Genomic DNA, 19,842 nt, shown 5'->3' with positions numbered 1-19,842 from the left:
CTAAAATTGCTGTTTACCTGTGTCCTGGCCTCTGTCTCCAGCCCCTCGCTGGGGCAGCCAGGGTAGGGCCGGCAGAGGTGCTTCCCAGGCTGTAGGAAGCCACCCAGCAGCCAAGGGACGGGCCTGGGGTCCCCAGGGAAAGGCGGGCCGGGCTGGTGGAGCATGCCTGCTCCCACGTCCACCTCTACCCTCCCGCTCCGGGATCCCCCTGGGACTGGAATCAGGGGCGGTCTTACAGCGCATGGGGGCAAGGGAGGCCCATCCTCCATCTCCCGCCAAGGTGGCCGGGTCTCCGTCAGAACAAGGGAGCCCTTGTGGGGAGCAAACACCCCGCTGGCTGTCCCGCGGCCCCTGGGGAGGGGTCGGGTCAGGGAAGTCTGAGACTGCCACTCTGGGGCCTGGCTGGGGTTAAGCCTTGAATGGCAGCACTGGACAAAGAGTCCTTCTGTACGGCTCTCGTGCCCAGTTGTTTATTGACCCAGGTCTGGCCTGGGTGCTGGGCGGGGAGACAAGAGAAGGGAAGTGGAGGCTCCCAGCAGCAAGCAGTGTGGCACTCCGGCTGCCTGGGAGGGCAGCCAGCTGGGACCCAAGGAAGGCTCCAGGGTGGCTGCCGGCCTGAGCAGGTGCAGTGGCCCCGAGGGAGTGGGGAAGGCTTCCCGGAGGCCAAGCTGAGTGGGCACGGGAAAAGGGCTGAGCCAGAGGGAAGGGCACCGAGAACTGGAGTTAGTGGAAGTGGCAGGTCATGAGCTAGGTAGGGGCAACGGGCTGGGATGCCAGGCCGAGCTTGGCTGTGATTTTGGACATGGCTACCAAGCTTTGTGGAAAGTGGTTGGGTCAGAGGGGACCAGCGGAGCCTTCTGTCCCTTCCCAGCTGTCTTTCTAGCCCCCAGTATTTATGGGGCCTGAGCTGAGAGCGGACCCAGGTCACAGTGTGCCCCCACCAGCTCCCTCAGTTGGAGGGTGTGCTCAGGGTTCTGGCGCAGCTGAGAGTCTGCCACCTCTGAATGTTGGGCTACTCACTGAGTGGATGGATGGGCCTGTGCTGTGTCTTCGCAAGGAGCACAGCTGAGAGGGTCTCTGAGCTGCTCTGTTCCCTCCTGCTGTTCCAGGTTGTTCCCTATGGACTTGTCATAGGGGCCCCTCGGCTGGCCCAGGCCCCAAGGGAGGGTAGGCAGAGTCCCACCACTGCCCAGCCCCAGCAGGGACTGGCATGTGCACATACCCACCAGAATGCTCTCTGCAGCCCAACTTGGGCCCAGGATGAGAAAGCAGGGCTAACTTTGGCCTGAAGGGAGAGGTTCCGGGGACACTCAACCCTGGGCCCTAAGCATTCCCTGCCCTGCAGCCAAGACCTAGGGTCCTAGGTAGCACAAAGCCAGGGTCACCTTCATCCTGATTTGTTCTGAGGCCATAGCATGAGCTGGGAACCTTGAAGCTAAATTCTGGGGAGGCTACTTGGAGGGGGCCCGTCCTCTCACCCAGAGCTGTGACTATGTGATTGAGGCCCACTGCCTTGCCAAGGTACCCCCAGGCCTGGTGGCCACTGGCAGGGTGGCCTGCCCAGGAGGTCCTCGAGCAGGAAGCAGGCAGCACAGAGAGCAGGCTTGCGAGTTACCTCTGAACCCCCCCTGCTTCTGGGGCTCGGAGATGCCGAGGCCTTAGAGAGAGGACTTGGATCAAGAGTTGCTTGCCAGGCACATGTCCCCACGGGCTGGCTGGCTGACAGGGGCACAGCCACGCTGCTGAGAGGAGCCCGGCATGGGTGGGTGCAAGGGTGGTATTCTCCTGGGGGAGTGGTGGCCAGGGGCAAGCAGGACCAGGGCAGGGCTCCAGGGAGTAGAGGATACTGGTGAGAGGTATCCTGGTGTTCTGGGAGGAAGGGAGAGGCACCAGTGTGGGACAGCACCCAGGGAGAAAGTAGGGGCTGGGCCGGTGGACTGTGTACCCAGGCCGGGTTTACTGTTTCCTAGGGGAAGGACATCAGCAGTGGGGATGGTGGCTGAGGTCACCCAGGTGAGAGACTGGGGGACTGGAGAGGGTTAGGTAGGGGATGTGGGGTAACTGATGGTGGCTTTGAGTACCCAGGCAGCATTGGGGATCTGGCCACTGTCGGCAGGAGAGGGGTTCCCAGGTGGTGAGCTGTCATTCTCCATCCCCAGGGAAAAACCTGACACCCCGCCCCAACAAGACCCCCGTCAGCCTCCTGGTGTGGGCGCTGGCCCCTGAGCCACGAGCCCCAGGCCTGCGCTGGCTGTGCTGCAAGGGCCGATTCCGTCTTCCCGGCTGGAGCTGGGGATCCCTCTCCAGGAGGGGCCGCGCCGCGGGGAGCGAGGGGGCTGCGGGACGCAGGGGGCGCGGGCAGGCGGCCCGCGGGTTCCTGGGAGACGGGGCGGTGCCGAGTGCGGCGGGGCGGGGGCTGCGGGAGGAGGCGCGTCCCCGCGCCTGGAGCCACCGCCCTCGCCGTGCGCGCCAGTGCGGTGGCGGGGCTGCCGGGGCCGCGGTGGCCGCAGCTCCTCCCCGGCTCCCGTCCGCCCGCGCCTCCTCCGAACCCTCCGGCCCGGTCTGCTCCTGCTCCTTCCCCCGGCCGGGTCCCCAGGCCCCCACGCGCCCGCACCCGGAGTCGCGTACCGCCCGGAGCGTCACCGCCACCGCAGCCTGGGACGCCGCCGCTGGAGCCGCCGCCACCGCCACGCAGGGCTCTCGGGCCACAGCGCGGGTGGCGTCTGCGGGGCTGGGATCCAGGCTGGGTCTCCAGCCAGCCGTCTGCCCCAAGCCATCTCCATCTCCCCCCCCCCACCTGCTTCCCCATCCTCAGGCTTGCCACCCTTACCTCCACTCCCTCCACCTCGACATCCTCATCCCCACCCCTGTCCCCCATCACCACCGCCTTGGCCGCATTTTCTGTCCATCCTGCGCCTACCCTCATCCCCACCGCAAGCGCATGGGGGCCCTTCTCCACGTCCCATCCCCTTCTCCACCTCTTCCCATCAGGAGCCCCATTGCCAGTCTCCATGCCCACCCCATCACCACCACCGCACCCAGCACCACCCCACCTCTTCTCCCCTCCAGTTCCCCACCTCCCCTTCCCCAGGTCCCTCTCAGCCCGTTGCCCTGCAGCATCCTAACACCCCTCCCCACCCCCATCCCTTCCTGTGCTTCCCAGCGCCTGCCGCAGCCCCCTTCCTGCAGCAAGCCCCCCTTCCTCTTCTGTCAAACCCATCCCCCTCCCCTTCCCTTGCCTCAGCCCCCAGGAGTCCCCTCTGCTGCCGCGCCCTCTGCGGCAAGCCCCTTCCCCGCCAATCGCTTGCCCTCCTCCCCCACCCCCACCCTGCCCCGCCTGCCGCAGCCCTCCCCTCCCCCGCGTGGCCCCCCTACTGCTCTCTGTCTCCCTGCCTGCCTGCTGCAGCCCCCGCACCCCCTGGGCCCGCGGCGCCCACTGCACCAGCGCCCAGTCCCCGTGGTGCTGCCGGGTGCCTGTGCATCTCCACACTGCCCGCTAGCTGTGGCTCTTGCCCCACGGCGCAGGACTCTGCAGGAGCCAGCGGCAACTGTCCAGGGCACCCAGGCGCCCAGCCTTTGTTCCACCACCTGCGAAGCAGCCCCTTGCAGGCCTGGGGGCAGACCCCTCCCACCCACCAAGGGAGGAAGTGTTGGCAGCGATGCCCCCTCGGCTTTGGGTCCTAGTGCGTGGTGGAAGTGACAGAGGGCTCCTTGGTGACGCTGTCGTTTGCCTGGGGGGGGGGGGGCTTTGGGTGGTGGGTGAGGGGTAGAGAAGCAGGCTGGGTCAGAGAAGGCAGGAGGGGTTACAGCTGCTGTTGATGTGTTAGGAGGGAGGATAAGAGGTTGAGGTTGAAATGTCCTCTGCAAGGGGGGTCCGAGGCCACCCTTCCCGGATGATAAGTGTGGCCCTCTTTCAGGAACCAGTCAGGGGCAGAAGCTTCTGGACGGAAGGGTGAGAGAGGAAGGCCTGGAGCTCCTGTGTGGACAATGACCAAGGAACCTTCCTCTGTGTGCTCAGTGCCTTCCACCCCCAGCAGGCTGGTGGCCATGCCAGGGGGACCCCGTGGCCACCGGGGCTGGATGGCAGCCGGGAACAGGAGTGGGCAGGGGGCAGTGGTCCAAAAAGAGTACTGCTTGGGAAAGCCTTCTCTACCTGGCTACCCCTGGCCTGCCAGCAAGGCCCGATGGAGGGTCCAGAACTAAGGAAAGAGGAGGGGTGGGGAAGCAGTGCCCTTCCTGCTCTTCCAGACCTGGGCCTCTCACATGGTGTGTCCTGGTACCTGGGGCTGTCCATACAACCGTGTCTCAGCCCCAGTGCGGCCAGTGCAGGCAAACTGTCGACAGGGAATCAGTGTTCTAGTGATGGCTGGGTCGGTTGGTGCAGTCTTTGGGATGTCGCTTTAAAGACAGGTTGAGCAGCAGGCTGCATACTCTTGTGTGAGCCTTAGAAGCTTCTGGAGAGATGGGCTTGGCATGGCGCCACCTTCCCTCTGCAGTCTCCTTGGGAGGGCTCTAGCGCCACCAGCCACAGGTGGCTGCCAGGCGTGGCCTGGACACATGAGGTCTGTGTCCAGCACTGGACAGAATGTGCACTGTTGGGGTGAGGGTCTTGGGCTAAAGCGTTGGGGTGACAGTGCTGGCAAGGGTGGCTGCTGGGTGGGGATGCTCTTGGGAGGCTGCTAAGACAGGACAGTGGGGCTCAGCAGGTGGCAGGAGGGTGTGGGCCCTAAAGATGTTTGGAGCCCCAGACTGGTAGGGGCTTAGTGAAGAGAAGTCAAGGATCTGGGGTGACCCAAGCAAGTCTGGGTCTGGAGGGGAGAAGATGGACATGGGTGGTCTGCTGCTGAGGAAGAGAAGCCATTGCTGATGGGGTTAGGGAAGTAGGTGTAAGATCTTAACCCTGAGGAGCAGGATCAGAGGGCATCTTGGAATTCAGGGGCAGGGCCTGGAGGAGCAGTGCCACAGGGAATCACGTGAGGAATGAACCGCCCTCCCCCCTTTCTCCCCCCAAAATTAGATCACCCATGGGAGGAAATGTCCCACAAACTAGGGAAGGCTGTGGCTAGCTTTTGCAAAAACAGCAAAGCAACTGAGGGAGAAAGGAGGGATGGCCGCTGGCCAGCTGGGGGAGGGGTCAGTGGGAAGAGTGGACCCGCCGATGCCTCCCAGGGCGGGGGGGAGCATTCCCTCCCTCCTGGGCAAGCCTTCCTTCCTCTGCAGGTATTGAGCAGAGAAGAGAGGTGGGGGTTTGGGAGCAGAGGGTCTGGAATGACAGAGTACAGAATGCCACCAGTGGGATTTGCACACTGCCAGGGGCAGGGAGCTCATTTTCGCTCCTGGCGGCCCACCACCCCGGCAAAAGTTGGCTCTGACCAGGAGACCAGGAGGCGCAGGCTTGCTTTTTCTGGGGGGGGGTGCAGGGGGTGCCCTGCAGAACCCACGTCCATCTGGCTGACGTCCAGGGTTATCAGTGATATGCACACTAGGCCGAGCTGGGCGAGAGTGGGCAGGAGGGAAGCACAGAACTCTGCATCCTGACTGTCACTGTTGCACCAGCCTCTGCATCCGCCCTGCAGCCGGCTTGGGGGCCGCCTCGGCCCAGCCCGCCCGGGGCCTCAGGCCGGCGCCCGGGCTCTGGCTCCGTGTCTTCACTCCCGTGTGTCCGAGGAGGGAGGGAGGGACGGGGGCTGTGCTGGGGCAGCCGGAACGGCGCGGGCCACCGGGCGGCTGGACGAGGTGGCCAGGCAGGGCTGGGGAGGCTCAGTTGAGGTTGCTGGGGTGAGAGTGGTAGCTATGCTGGCAGTGCCCAGGGGCCCACTCAGAGTCTGCCCACAGGGTGTGGGGGGGTGATCCCTGTGTCTCCCCAGGTTTCCTCTGCAGCCCCGTCTCTCTGCTGTCCACATGTGCTAACAGGTTCAGGGAGCTGGTCGGTTGCCCCAGGGTACTGGAGAGCAGCCAGTCATGGATGTTGTCCATCCCTATGGCCTTCCAGTGCTTTCTCGCTTTGGCAGCCTGTGCCCACCCAGCCAGCCCGAGTGCCCAGTGCAGCAGAGCCCAGGCTGGCACCTGCCCCCGTCCCAGGGCACGCCCCCAGTTCACCCCCCAGCCCGCCTAGACCTTGGTATGCAGAGGATCCTGAGAGGATCCTGAGAGAGGATGCTGTGACAGGAGCTCAGCTTTCTGCCATTTCGTGCACGGGGAGCCCCATAAAGAGGACCCTCATCCTGCCCAGCGTCCTGCCACCTGCTGACAAGGGTCCAGGGCCACACCACGAGTCAGCAAAGGCCCCAAGACAGAGGGATGGGAGGCGTTCTTGGGTCCAGCCCTTCCTGCCTGGAGGCATCTGCCCACCCAGCCCTCATAAGGGGTGCAGGAATGTGGGTGGGTGCCTCCTTGCTCTCAGGCCCTGGGGAGCCAGGCTCCGACCCTTGACCCCAGGTGGCCCTGAAAGCCCTAATTCACCCCGGGGGTCAGGTCTCAGACCCCCAACTGTCACACCCCCTCAGCCCTATCCCAAGGTGGGGGCCAGAGCCCCCCTCAGATACACACGCTAGCATCACTTCCAGGCTCTGGGAGCAAGGGTGGTGGTTCCCCAGACGGGCAGCCACTGCAGGGTGCAGGTGTTTGAGAGCTGAGGGCACCTGGGGCCTGGGGAGTGGGACTGCTCAGGGCCCATGTGGGAAGGGGAAGAAGGAGAGACTGGCCTTCTCCCTCCACCTCCACACCCCCAAACCTCCCCTCCCCCGCTGTATCTGAGTGGTCTCCTCCAGGCACCTCTGACATCCTCCCTCCAGTTCCACCCAGTGTGCAGGGGCCTTCAGCCCGCGCAGCATCACAGGGCACACGGTCGGCACAGGGCGTGTACACGGCCGCTCTGTTTTGTTCGCTGCTTACCCAGCCCAGGCTTGTGTGAGTGAGCGTGGGAGACCAAGACACTCCTGCCCAGTCTGACCTGGTGGTTCCCACTGACTCTTTAGGATATATATATCAGCCTCAGGATAATTACCTTTGTCTACCCCCCCACCACACGCCAAGCTTCTGCTGGAAGCTGCCTGTGCCCTCCAGGCCTCCTGCCGGGGCTGCTCACCCTCCTCCAGGGGTCACCTGGGAGCCCCCCAGCCCTCGGGTCAGCCTTGGGACCCCCAGGGCTCTGCCCAGGCTGATCCAGCCCCCCACAACAGTGCACAGGGTGAGCCTTCCACAGACCCTGTTCAGGTTAAACTGCTGCCTCCACTCGGGGCCCAGCCTCCTCCACAGCCTTGGGGCCAGAACCACGCCAGGAAGGTGGGGAGGGGAGTGGAGGGGTCTGGGGGCCTGACAGCAGCAGCCTGACGGAGCTACTTGGCTCCTCGCGGCATAGCATGGACTAGACAAGAAACCCGAGTCTCCACCAGCCTGTTTCCTGGTCTGTAAGATGGGGTCCCAGCACCCGCCTCAGGATCGCCGTGGTTGTTAACACTGGCCCTGCCACATTTTCAAAGGCTCCTGCTGTGTGGCCCACACACCTCTCTGCACAGCTCCACAGTGGGTGTGTCCGCAGGGCTGTGTGCACTGAGCCTCTGGCCCTGCCCCCAGGAAAGAGCGTGGGTGGTGCACTGCTGGGAGATTAAGGGGTGAGGAGGGCTTTGGTGACAGAGGAAGAGGCGCACACATGATGGGGACCCAGGTATGTCCAGGCCCCTCACGTGCAGGACCACTCCTCACCAGGTACCCCACCCCCCCCCAGTCAGTAGCCCCACTCAGGCCTGCAGCCCTCACTGGGACTGTGCACCTCTGGACTGGGGGTAGGAGGAGGCTCTCATGGTCCTGCCCTGCCCTTCGTGGTGGGGGGAGCCCTTCCCCCCCATCCTCAGCCCAGGCCAAGGGCACCCTGCAGGCCTGGAAGCTTGCCCTGGGGAGCCCGCAGTCTGGCAGTCCACCCCTCTGCACAGACCCAGGGCCCAGAGGCCGTTCTGTGCTAGGGCACACATGTCCTGAGCTGTGCCAGGCCCCCCGGGATGGTCTGCCTCACCTGTGTGTGGCAGCGGGGGGCATTCAGGGGCTGGGAGGACAGTGGACATTCCAGCCCTAGGGCTCAGCCTCCTGCACCCCTGCTTTATGCCACCCCTGCTGGCTTTGCCCCCAAGGGCCTGGAGGCCATACACAGAGGGTAGCCCCACTCCTGTGTCCTGTGCTGCGGACTGCATGATCAACCCAGGCCCCCGCTGGAGCTATGTCCCATTCCAGGGTCTGCCCAGCCTCTGGGGTCCCTCCTCTCCCTCACAGCAGCCCCTCCCCACAGGAGAGCACCTGAGGGTCTGCCCCCAGGGCTACACCTGCTGTACCAGCGAGATGGAGGAGAAGCTGGCCAACCGCAGCCGTGCTGAGCTAGAGGCCGCCCTCCTGGACAGCGGACGCGCCCTGCAGACCACGTTTGCCACCCAGCTGCAGAGCTTCGATGGTGAGCAGGCCCCTGGGCTTGGGGGGACCTGGGCACGAGGGCAGCTTTCCGGGCGAGGCAGGAGCAGAAGGCTGTGTGCAAGCCTCCTCGTGCATCCTGTGGTATGCACAGCAGTACACGTATCCATTTGGGGAGACCAGGCCCAGCCCCTCAGTGGGGACCTTCTTGCTCTAGAAGTGCTTCCTTGTCACCAGCAGACAGGGACAGGCCTTGCCCCGGCCACTGGTGGTGCAGAGCCGGGACAGGGGACTGAGGCTGGGGCTGCCCTGCTATGGGAGCAAGAGGTGGTTGGGGCGCTGGGTGTGGCCTTCCTGTCTCCAGGGCAGCGGCTGGGTGGTTGAGAGACTCTCACCAGGTCTCACACCAGGTCCAGGCAGAGAGCAAGTGCCCGAGACAACATGGAGCTGGCTGGTATGACAATGCTCACAGTGGTCACCTCAGGGGAACGAGGTGGGAGCTGGGGTGGGGCCCCCAGGAAGTAATCTAAAGTCTAACTGGAGTGGGAAGGTGCTCTGGCAGAGCCTGAGCGGACAGAAGAGAGAGAGTTTGTGTCTGTAGTCACCAGGCAGTCCCAAGAGGCATTGAGGTCCATGATCTCAGTCCCTGAACCCCTGCTCACCCTTCCACAGCCTGGCCAGGAGCCGCCCACTCCCACCTGTGGTGCTATGGAGGATCTCTTGCCCCAGCTAGCCCAACAGCCCAAGGCCTTGGAGGACGGGGGTAGATGTAGGGGAGCCTGCCCAGGGTCCCAGGGCCTGTGCGGGGAGGGTGGCCATAACTCTCAGAGACAAGTCTGAGTGGAGGGTCTGTGTGGTTACAGACTCTGCTTATCCCTGCCAGAGGTGGGAGCTCTTGGGGGTCCCATTCGGGACACTTAGGGTGCAGGGGCATTTCCCCAAAACCATGGAGGTCTGCTGCACAGGCTTATGCCTTGCTCTCCCCCAGAGGGCTTCAGCACACCTTTCCAGGTCCTGAGCAAATCCCAAAGGTGACAGGAGACCCTCCCTGGGCCATCAGGCAGGCCAGCTTCTGGGGGCAGGACAAGAGCTGAGGTTTATAGAACCCAAGGGAGAGCATCTAAGAGAAAGAGGAGGACAGCCAGACACATGGGGGTTGGAGGCAGTGCAGGGGGCAGCCGGCAGAATGGAGGTGGATACCACTCCCAGCTCAGGACCCACCTTACAGGTGATCCCAGTAGGTCACTGAAGCACCCGGTGTCTGTGTCTAGCCTCAAAATGTCAACTGGAGTCCCACTTGGAGGCCCTGAGGCCCAGGAGGGACCCCCAGGCAGGCTTTTGCACCCCAGGCCATTGAGGAGGGGGGAGGTCTGAGAGTCCTGGGGCACCCAGGGCCCTTCCGGCCTCCACAGCCTGGGCTCTGATTCTCCCAGAGTATTGGGGATGCTGGGCAGAGCCCCCCACCGCCCCCAGGAATCCGGCTCCGCCAAGTCTTGGGGAGTGGGCAGGGGGCCAGGAGACCCTGGGAGGCCTCACACCCACTTCCCCGGGCCCAGATCACTTCCAGCACCTGCTGAACGAGTCGGAGCGGGCGCTGCAGGATGCCTTCCCTGGCACCTTGGGCGAGCTGTACGCGCAGAGCTCCAGGGCCTTCCGGGACCTGTACGCCGAGTTGCGCCTCTACTACCGCGGCGCCAACCTGCACCTGGAGGACACGCTGGCAGAGTTCTGGGCCCGCCTGCTGGAGCGCCTCTTCCGGCAGCTGCACCCACAGCTGCTCCTCCCCGACGACTACCTGGACTGCCTGGGCAAGCAGGCGGACGCGCTGCGGCCCTTCGGGGAAGCCCCTCGCGAACTGCGCCTGCGCGCCACCCGAGCCTTCGTGGCTGCTCGAGCCTTCGTGCAGGGCCTGGGCGTGGCCGGTGACGTGGTACGGAAGGTGGCCCAGGTGCGCACAGCGGCCCCGCCTCCCAGCCCCACCCCCAATCCCTCTGCCCTAGGCTTGCAGGCAGTAGTTCCATCCCGCATGCCATCCGGGCACAGAGCTCTGATGTAGGCAGCAGTCCCTCTGTTGGGCTGGGTCCCAAGCAGGATGGGGTGGCGGGGAGAAAAACAGGGAGCTGGATGCTGAGCCAACCGCAGGGGTCGGGTGGATGGGAGCGGGGAAGTGGGCTGGGCAACGTCGGGACACCAGAACAGGCTGGGCCTGAGGCCTTGAGGGCCAGGACCAAGAGGCAGCCCGAGTCAGACCCACAAAGCCCTGGGCGTGAGCCACCTCCCTCTCAAGCTGGAGTCCTTAGCGAGTCCCCTTCCCAGCCGAGCCCCTGTCCCCTCATCAGCATGGAGGGGAGGCTCGGGAACAGCGCTGTTCCAGGGACTCGCACGCTGGGATGGCTGCAGTGAGGAGGATGGCCCGACCCCTGGGAGCCTGCTTGACCCTCTGAGATGAGACAGCGTTTCCAAGACAGGTTGGGGCTGAGCTGCAGCCTCCTGACTTCTGTCCCGAGCCCTCCACCCTGGGGCTCCTTGGAGGGCTGGACATGGCCAGCTGTCAGGCGGGGCTCAGACGGCCTTGCCTCCCCAGGTGCCTCTGGGCCCGGAGTGCACGAGGGCCGTCATGAAGCTGGCATACTGCGCACCTTGTCTGGGGGTCCCTGGCGCCCGGCCCTGCCCTGACTACTGCCGCAACGTGCTCAAGGGTTGCCTGGCCAACCAGGCCGACCTCGATGCCGAATGGAGGAACCTTCTGGGTGAGCCGTCCCCACCGCCACGCGCCAGAGAAGGGGTCTGCAGGTGCAGGGACACAGCCAGCCCGCCCTCTGGAGCGTGGGCCATGGCCCTGGGAGGGGGAGGGGCCCAGAGTCATGGGATAGGGAGGCCATTCGGAACAGAGCATGACTCCAACTGCTACCTGGCATGCAGCCCTCTGGGGTCATGGCTCCCCATCCGCCCTCCCCCCCCCCCGGAGCAAGTGCCCCGCTGTGCACACATACAACACACCTGTGACCTAGGGCAGGGCACCCATGCCTGAACTAACATGCACGTGTGGCACACCTAGTGGGCTGACACTCGTGCACATTTACATGTGTGCGCAGACATGGCTGACGGGAGGTGCACCAGCAGACCCAGATGCCAGCCGGTGTACGCCCTAACGTGTGCTGGCGTGGCTAACCCACACATGTGTGCTGACGTATGCTCACATGTGCGTGTTAGGATGTGGTCTGAGCACATATCAGCTGGCATGGGCACATGGTGGGCCAGTGCAGTTCGTGCCAGCACACATGTGAGGTTCCATATACATGTTGTGTGCACCTGCCAGCACACATAAGAGCTAACATGTTCGTGAGCAGACACCTGTGGGCCAGCATGCGTGTGTGTCAGCACGTGCATGAGCTAGCATGTTGACGTGAGGTAGCTAGCGTGCATATTTACAAAACGCTCTCTGTGCGTGTGTTCACACTTGGGCCAGATTCCATGGTGCTCATCACCGACAAGTTCTGGGGCCCCTCGGGAGCAGAGAGTGTCATCGGCAACGTGCATTTGTGGCTGGCAGAAGCCATCAACGCCCTCCAGGACAACAAGGACATACTCACGGCCAAGGTGTGAGCAGGCAGGTGTAGCGGGCATGGCGGGGCAGCCCAGAGTTGGCCTTGTGCCCCTCCAGGACCCCCATGGTCTTCCCCCAGGTCATCCAGGGCTGTGGGAACCCCAAGGTGAACCCCCAGGGCTCTGGGCCTGAGGAGAAGCGGCACCCGGGCAAGCTGGTATTACAGGAGAAGCCTCCCACTGGTGCACTGGAGAAGCTGGTGAGCAGCCCTCAGCCGGTCAGGCCTGGGGTGGGCAGGGGACGGGAGGGCAGGCTGAGCAGGGTGCCCCATGGCCTGGCCGCTGCCCTGCAGGTCTCGGAGGCCAAGGTGCAGCTCCGGGATGCCCAAGACTTCTGGATCAGCCTCCCTGGTGTGTTGTGCAGCGAGAAGTTGGCCATGAGCAGTGCCAGTGATGACCGCTGCTGGAACGGCATGGCCAAAGGCAGGTGGGTGCTGCCCAGCTGCCCATAGGCCAGCTGGCCTCAGAAGCCTCACCCAGGCCCCTCATCTGGCCTATGTCACCAAGTGCTATGTGCACAGGGCCATGCCTGATGCCGGGCACGCAGTGGGACACGGGAAGCCTAGACAAGGGCCTGGGCCAGCCCCCGGTGGTGTGCGCCCCACTCGGTGCATCCACACCACACTCTGTGGGCTCCTGGCAGCCCCTGACAGGCTGTGGGGGGTCTCAAGCTTGCCAGCACCTGGACAGGAGGAGAGGAAGTGGGAGGGCATGCTGGAGTAGCACCCCATTGCAGGGAGCAGGCAGTGACCCAGGGCCTGTCCTCGGCCGTTCCAGGTACCTCCCAGAAGTGATGGGCGATGGCCTGGCCAATCAGATCAACAACCCCGAGGTGGAGGTGGACATCACCAAACCCGACATGACCGTCCGCCAACAGATCATGCAGCTGAAGGTCATGACCAATCGGCTTCGCGGCGCCTACAGTGGCAACGACGTGGACTTCCAGGACGCCAGTGAGGGCAGGGCCCCAGGAACTGGGAGCCACAGGGTGGTGTGTGGGAAGGGCACAGAGCAGGGACCCTCCCAGCCCCTGGGCCCACATGGTGGCTCTGGTTGCTGCTGCTCCCTGGGCATGGACACCAGGCACCCCACACACACACACAGACACCCATATCCCCAAGCACAGCTGCCTGGCCAGGATGTCCATCTGGCCTTGACAGGTCCAGGTGGAACACGGGAGGCCCCCATGTCGGGAGGCTGGGCTCTGGGTCCCCGGTGCTCAGGGTCCATGGCAGGGCGGGCCTACTGGAGCATCCTCTCCTCCCCAGGTGACGACAGCAGTGGCTCGGGCAGTGGTGATAGCTGCCCAGACGACCTCTGTGACCGGAGGGTCAGCAAGAAGAGCTCCAACTCACGGACGACCCTGACTCATGCCCTCCCCGGCCTGTCAGAACGGGAGGGCCAGAAGACGGCGGCTGCAAGCTGCCCCCAGCCCTGCGTGTCCCTGCTGCTGCTGCTCCTCACCCTGGTCCTCTCAGCTGCCAGCCCCACGTGGCGGTAACTGCCCCAGGCCCCAGGGACCGAGGCCAAGAACTGACTTTGCCAAAACGCAGAACAGATGATATTTAATTCTCCACGGCCTAGAGGCCCCAGGGCAGGACAGGGAGGGAAAGTGAGGGACCCCGGCTCTGTGACTGCACTGGAGGGGGGGTGGGGGGCAAGGGCGCTGGCCCTCCCTCCTGGCTCCACTGGCCACCCTGGCTTTTAGTTTTGTAGGAGGCCCTCAGGTCAGCCAGGAACAATGTCCCCAAAAGCCATGTATTTCAGGGACCTGGGGGATGCCGGTGGCCACCTCCCGCCTGCCCACCTGCGCCTCTCCCCCCAGCTCCCTGAGCAGCATCCCGCTGGAGAGAGCGAGCCTGTGCCTTCCTCTCCTGCCTCTTCCCACGGAGAACTTTGGGCTCCAGGTGTCAGAAACCGAGGTCCAGCCCTGGGCGCCTCAGGATCCCCGGGAGGGCAGCAGGGTGTCTGCCATTTAGGGGCAAGCGGACCTCTGAGATTATGCATGAACCTTCCGACTCGGCCAGGCCCCCGTGATCTCACATACACACACACACATCTGCCGAGCCCCTCAGCCTCCAGGAGAGTTCTACCTGGGCTGGAACCCTTGCTGACTGTCCATGCGGACCTCATTCTCTCCAAGGACTAGCTGCAAAGGCCTGGGGTGCACAGGGGCCGCCATGGGCACAGCCTCACCCACTCTGGGCATTGGGAGACCTGCGTGCAGGGCTGGGGGTGCTGATCCTGGCCTCCCCAGGAGAGCAGGCTAGGCCCTCCGCAGACATGGGCACCCCCTTGAACACAGGGCCCCATGACTGTGCAGAGGGCCTGCCTGCCCTTGCTTCTGCCTCATCACCACCAACCCAGGGCCCCATGCTTGGGGTGATGCAGGCAGTGCTGGAGGCTACACCTGGCCAGAGGATCTGGGTGGCCGGTGAAACTTCAGCTCGGCCAGGGGGTCTGACCCTGCGAGCCAGTGGGCCACCTGGGTCCCTCCTGATCCGCCAGCTGTAGGGCCCTGGGGGGCTTTGATAGTTAAGGGCTTTTCCAAACGTACAGACATTCACAGACGCTTTCCATCTGTTCACTCAGAGCTGCTTTTCAGCTCCTCCTCCCGGAGCTTGGAAGGGCTGGGGGTTCCCGGACCTGGGGGCCACCCCTGCTCACTCGGGCTGTCCAGGCCCTCCCCAGGCTCAGGACCGACCCCCCTCCCTTCCTGGCCCTAGCTGCCCTGGGCCCTGGGGAGGGGGCTGGACCCCGCCAGATAAGGGCTCAGGCAAGAGGACCCTCGAGGGTCTGTGGGATGCTGAGCCACTGTGGCCAGGGACAGCAGTCCTAACCAGCACCAGGGCCCGACAAGGCCACTTAGCGCTGCTTTGCCTCACCTCCCACGCTGGCCAGGGCCCCCAGCCTGTGCCCCACCGGGCAGCACACTCCCACAGGAACTTCCACCCCACAGTAACCCTGCTCATGCCAGGCTGGGGGGCAGGGCCTGGGGTCTCCTTCCCTGTAGGTGAGGGCCAGCTGGACTCTCAGGGTCTCTGGGGTGGTAGCTGCCTGCGTGCCTGGATGGCAGCATGTGGCTGCACATGGCCGTCCCGTCGGGGGCCTACACTGTATGTCGCCCTGCTGGGGCGGCCCAGCACAGTCCCCAGCCAGGCGGTAGCCAGGCCTGCTGTGTCCTGCTGCACGGTGTCAACTGGCGTCCTATGCTCTTGAGTCCTTGTACGAATAAAAGGTTGGAGAGCTTGTGTGGCTGCTGCGGACCCCTCCTGCACAGCTTGGGCGGGTGCGTGCCCCCGGGCCTCACACAGCAGGACATGACTAAGGACATGTGGAAGGGGTTCTTGCGCCCAGACAGCACCCCTGGTCTGGGTCTCCCCGTCCCACCCTGGGCCCACACGGTGTCTGGGAGAAGGAGGAGGCCAGAGCCCACCTGCTGTCTACTTCTCTGCTCTGGACTCCCATCCTTTCACCGGCCCTGGGAAGCTTCCAGTTCCTCCAAGTAGCCTCCGAGACACCCAGGAGGCCAGAGCGTGGGGACCGCTTGGTTCTGATGCCAGGCCTGTCTGGACATCCTGATGGTCCAGTCTGTCCCCAGGGCCCGCACCCAGGGCAAAGCTGCCAGCCCCACCCTACCCCCTAGGGTGCCCCTCTGCCCAGAAGCAAGAGCTGCCGCAAGGTCACTTTATTTGGGAACTGCGGCCATGCTAGTCTGCCTGGAAACGCCCTGCACAGCCTCTCCTCCCTGGGCCTATGTGCCGAGGAGTCTATGGCCAGGACCCCGCTCGCCTGTGCAGGGGTTGGGGGTGGCGTGCCCTGGGAGGGAAAACTGAGGCTTTTCCAGGGCTTGCGGCTCCTTGTGGCCCAGCAGCGACCAGGGGCTCACCAGCCTGCCCACCCTAGAGCCAGGGGATGGCAGGGTGGTCCAACTCCTCCCAGTGGGTGGGGGTGGGGGGACAGCCTCCCTCCCTGGGCGGGCTGGGACACAGCCTCCAGAGTTCACAGAACACATGGATCACCAGACACTCATTCCTGGTTGTATGTGGAGTAGTTTTTCGGCCGGCCTGGTGGCTTTGGGGGCTCAGGCTTCTGGCTTGCCTTCTTGCCCAGGTGTTTTGAGGACTTCTGAAAGTTCTTTGCGAACACAGCTAATTCTGTTTTCCCTGTGGGGGAAGGACAAAATGAGAAGGGCTTCCAGCACCAGCCAGGGGCAGGTGGGGACCAGGTCAGGGAGAGGCCTATCCCTGGCTCTGGGTCCCAATTCATTCCCCTGGAGACAGCCAGGAAGCCGCAGACACGAGGACCAGCCTCTGCTGGCGGCCGAGAGCAGCCAGCCTCTCCAGTGGGCATTCGGCGCGGGGCTCCACATGCACACACACGTGGGAAGCCATGTCCTCCTTCCCTCCAGGAGACCAGCGCTCCTTTACCTGGAGACAAGCCCTCCGGCCAGAAATTGCACATATAATCAAAGGGCTAGCTCTAGTTCAGGGTAGACAACAGATCTCCTAGTGAATGAGGAAGGATTGGAACTGGGGGCCCGTGCTCCTGCGGGAAACAAGATAGGTGGCAAGTCATAGGTCCAATCTGTCAAAGGTGGGGGTGGGTGTAGGGCTGGTGACGGGGCACGGATGGACAGGACCCAGTGACGGGCAACCTTGGTGAAAGGAAATGCTTCCCTCCTTCCTTTGCGGGGCCTGAAATTTCGAGCAGGACTCTGCAGGGTTTCTAGCAGAAACCCATTTCCGGGCCCGACCCCGGAAGGCAAAGAAGCAAGGCAGCCAGGAACCTCTCAGGAGCCTCAAACCACACAGCAGCAGCAGTGGGAACCAGACAGACTGGTTCCCAATCAAGCATGAGCCCTGGGAGGATACACCAGGAAATGTCTGGTTTTGATGCTCACAGCGATGAGCCCGCTCAGCAGACAGCTCTGCGTGCTGCACACTGCACAAGGCAAGGAACACCGCGAAGCCAGTAGCCATCACAGGGCTCCGGAGTATGGGGTCGTGCTGCTGTCGGGAGGGGCTCTGCCCAAAAACCATCTCCCCAGAGCGGGAGTCCCGCGGGTCCTCAGCCGGTATCAGGCAAGACTCCCCGACCCAGGCAGAGTAAGCCCTTGGGAGAGGGAGTCCCGTATCACCCGCGATGGGAACTTAAATTAAAAATTACAGCATGCCCCAAAGACACCCACCACTGAGAGCCAGAGCTGGAGAGCATCAGGTTGGCGGGCAAACGGTCTACAGAAGTTTGTGTGGTGTCAGAGAGACGGATGCCCTCAGGTTAGAACAAGCCCATTGTTTAAAAGAAAACAGCAGACTGGGAAAAGCATCAGCCAGAGCTGAGATGGGGACCCCCCCAAAGGAGACAGGGACCCCACAGACATGGGGACCCCACAGGAGGCAGGAACCACACAAGAGGTAGAGACCCCCCACAGAAAGCAAGGGCCCTTCCCACAGAAAATGAGGACCCCATAGGAGGTGGGGCCCGCACAAGAGGCAGGTTGGCAGGAGCTCCATGCCTTTGGCTAGCTGTGGCGGGGAGGCAGGTCAGGGGCCCAGTGAGCTGGTTGTTTCAGAGAAACACCTCTGAAACACCCCCTGCACCTCACGCACAGGCTGGCAGCCTGAGTGAAGCCCCCAGGCTACAGAGACCAGGCCTATCTGAGTCCCTCTGGAGGAAATACTGGAAAAGGCAAGTCTGAGGAGGGGAGCAGATGAAGGGCTTGCCAGAGGGTAGGCGAGAAGGGCACATAAAATAACCCGTGGGGGACCCTCAACTAGCTACATGGCGAAGCTCAAGCAGTCCCCTACCTCACCCCAGCAACATGTGAACTGGGGACAGACTAAGAAGCAAACTGTGGAAAGCCACGCTTCAAGCACAGAGAAGACAAGGGGACATTATGACCCGAGGGCACAGCAAGCGTCCCCGGAGACAAAGAGGCGCTAGCCGCAAGGACGCCATGGGCATCCGTGGCCACTCCAATGTTCTGTCCTGCACAAGACGGACCAGACATGAAAGCACCGGCCATGGCACACATGAGAGGCTCCCACCGTCGAGAACAGAGCCATCCTGGCGAGAACATGCACCGCAATCCCACTCCCATGGAGCCCAATCCCTGACGTGGGACTCCAAATGCCGGAGAAATAATAAAGAGGATGGCGGGGCGGCCACGGAAGCCCAGTCAGTTGAGCATCTGACTCTTGACTTCGGCTCAGGGCGTGGTCTCAGGATCATGCAATCGAGAAGGAGCCCCGAGTCAGGGATTCTCTCTCTCCTTCTGTCCCTCCTCCCGCTTGTGTGTGCGCACTTCCATGCTCTCTCTCTCTCAAATAAATCTTTAAATAATAAATAGGATAAATAATCATTAGTTACATATGAAAAAGTGCTCAATTTTCCTTGTCACCAGAATGCAGAAAGAGATTTTCCAAAGCACTATGCAGTGTAAAATCTTACAATAGAAAGCAGTCCACGTGCCTTTTAGGGACACAGGAAGGAAAAGTGAAACCATCTAAAGGGACAGGAGTGGAGGGCTGGCTGCCTCTCATTCCGGTTCTTTAAAAACCAGGCATGGGATGAGCACAGCTCAGGGTGGACAGGTGTCCCACCCAAGTGGTGGTAGGTCAGGGATCCTTGTATTGTTTTGTGGATTTTTTAAGATGTTCAAGGTGAAACCAGCTCAGATACAGGTTTTGTGGGGCTGTGAAGCTTTTCAAGTGTGAGGAGAGGTGGGTTCTTCAAAATAAAAGAACCCAAACCACAAACAAAACTAAGCCAGACACACTGGCTTGTGGTCAGTCTGCAGCCGGGGCCCAAGGAAGGGGACAGGGCAGTGCCTGCCTCCCAACGACAGGGTGGGGGGTGCCTCCAGTCCGTGGCAGGAAGAGAACCCACAGCTCCTGGCCCTGTGTTGTCTGTGTCCTTCCTGTGACCCACCAGGCCACCCCACTGTCTGTCTCTCCGATGGTCACAGAATACTGGATTCTGGGTGGAACCCTGACAACTGTGGGTTCCAATCCCTTGGAGTCCATCACTAACATTCCAGATGGACCGACCCTCTCCATCCTGAGCTCATCTCGGGCTGCTCCTCTCTTAGACGCCCTGGATCACTTCTGTTCCTGGCTACCTGGGCATCTCCTCCCAAGGCTTCCTTGACCTCACCTGGCCACCCCTCAGGGTGCCGCCCACTCTCCCAAGGGCCCGGGGAGAGGTCATAGCAACCAGCCCAGCCCCTCCATCTCCCAGCCCTGGCCCTCCGCTCACACCCCGAGGATGGGGCTTCCTCTCAAATGCCTCATCCTTGCCCGGCCCTGTGGGCTCCCCTGATCCAAGTGGAGCCCATCAAGCCCTCGCTCCCCCTCCTGGGCCTCACCCTCTCCGGAGCACACCGCCACAGATGCCGCGTGGCCATGGCCCTGCACGCTGGCTCCCCAGCCAGAGCATCCCTCACCCACCCACTGACAGGCCCTCTCTCTCCAGTGCCCTCCTGACCCACTGTTCCCCCACTGAGCTGGGCTCTATTGTAGGCCAGGTCCCCTGGAGCCGTGGGCACTTCCAAGCTGTGAAGCCACACATCTGGTCACCGAGGGCACCCCACACACATCTGCCGTCCTGCTCCCCACCTGCCCCAGCTCACCTGCACCCGGCAGTGGCCTCCTAGCACCGGGGAAGGGAGCAGGGCATGCCTTTCCCCACCAGAGAGAGGGTGCCAAGAGCTCAGGTGAGTGGCCAAGTAGAGCCCAGAGGTTCAGGAAGTCAGGAGCAAGGGTCAGGGGATAGGTGAGCAACGGGGTTGTCTGGGCACACTCCCAAGCCAGAGGAAGGGGGGAGTGGCAGGGAGAG

The 19,842-nt window shown here is 63.1% G+C and overlaps 2 protein-coding genes across 7 annotated transcripts in view; one reads left to right on the top strand and one right to left on the bottom strand.

Moving 5' to 3' along the window:
* Positions 1-15,252, top strand: part of GPC1 (glypican 1) — a 28,715-nt gene extending 13,463 nt beyond the window's left edge. The window contains exons 2-9 of the mRNA XM_004743747.3: positions 8,282-8,440; positions 9,954-10,345; positions 10,982-11,147; positions 11,867-11,997; positions 12,084-12,203; positions 12,297-12,430; positions 12,781-12,956; positions 13,272-15,252. Coding sequence (XP_004743804.1) covers positions 8,282-8,440; positions 9,954-10,345; positions 10,982-11,147; positions 11,867-11,997; positions 12,084-12,203; positions 12,297-12,430; positions 12,781-12,956; positions 13,272-13,504 — 1,511 coding nt within the window. The 3' untranslated portion in view covers positions 13,505-15,252. The remainder of the gene's footprint in view (positions 1-8,281; positions 8,441-9,953; positions 10,346-10,981; positions 11,148-11,866; positions 11,998-12,083; positions 12,204-12,296; positions 12,431-12,780; positions 12,957-13,271) is intronic.
* The window catches only part of ANKMY1 (ankyrin repeat and MYND domain containing 1), a 44,303-nt gene continuing 38,002 nt past the window's right edge, over positions 13,542-19,842 (bottom strand). For all 6 annotated transcript variants that reach the window (XM_013051860.2, XM_013051859.2, XM_013051858.2 and 3 more), the window contains one exon: positions 13,542-16,169. In XM_013051860.2, the coding sequence (XP_012907314.2) occupies positions 16,033-16,169 (137 nt within the window). In that variant the 3' untranslated portion in view covers positions 13,542-16,032. The remainder of the gene's footprint in view (positions 16,170-19,842) is intronic.

Source organism: Mustela putorius, unplaced genomic scaffold, assembly GCF_011764305.1.
Source record: "Mustela putorius furo isolate JIRA1106 unplaced genomic scaffold, ASM1176430v1.1 tig00003869_pilon_pilon_pilon, whole genome shotgun sequence".
Lineage (NCBI taxonomy): Eukaryota > Metazoa > Chordata > Mammalia > Carnivora > Mustelidae > Mustela > Mustela putorius.
The sequence above is the reverse complement of the archived record's forward strand: the minus strand, read 5'-3'. Positions and strand labels throughout refer to the sequence as shown.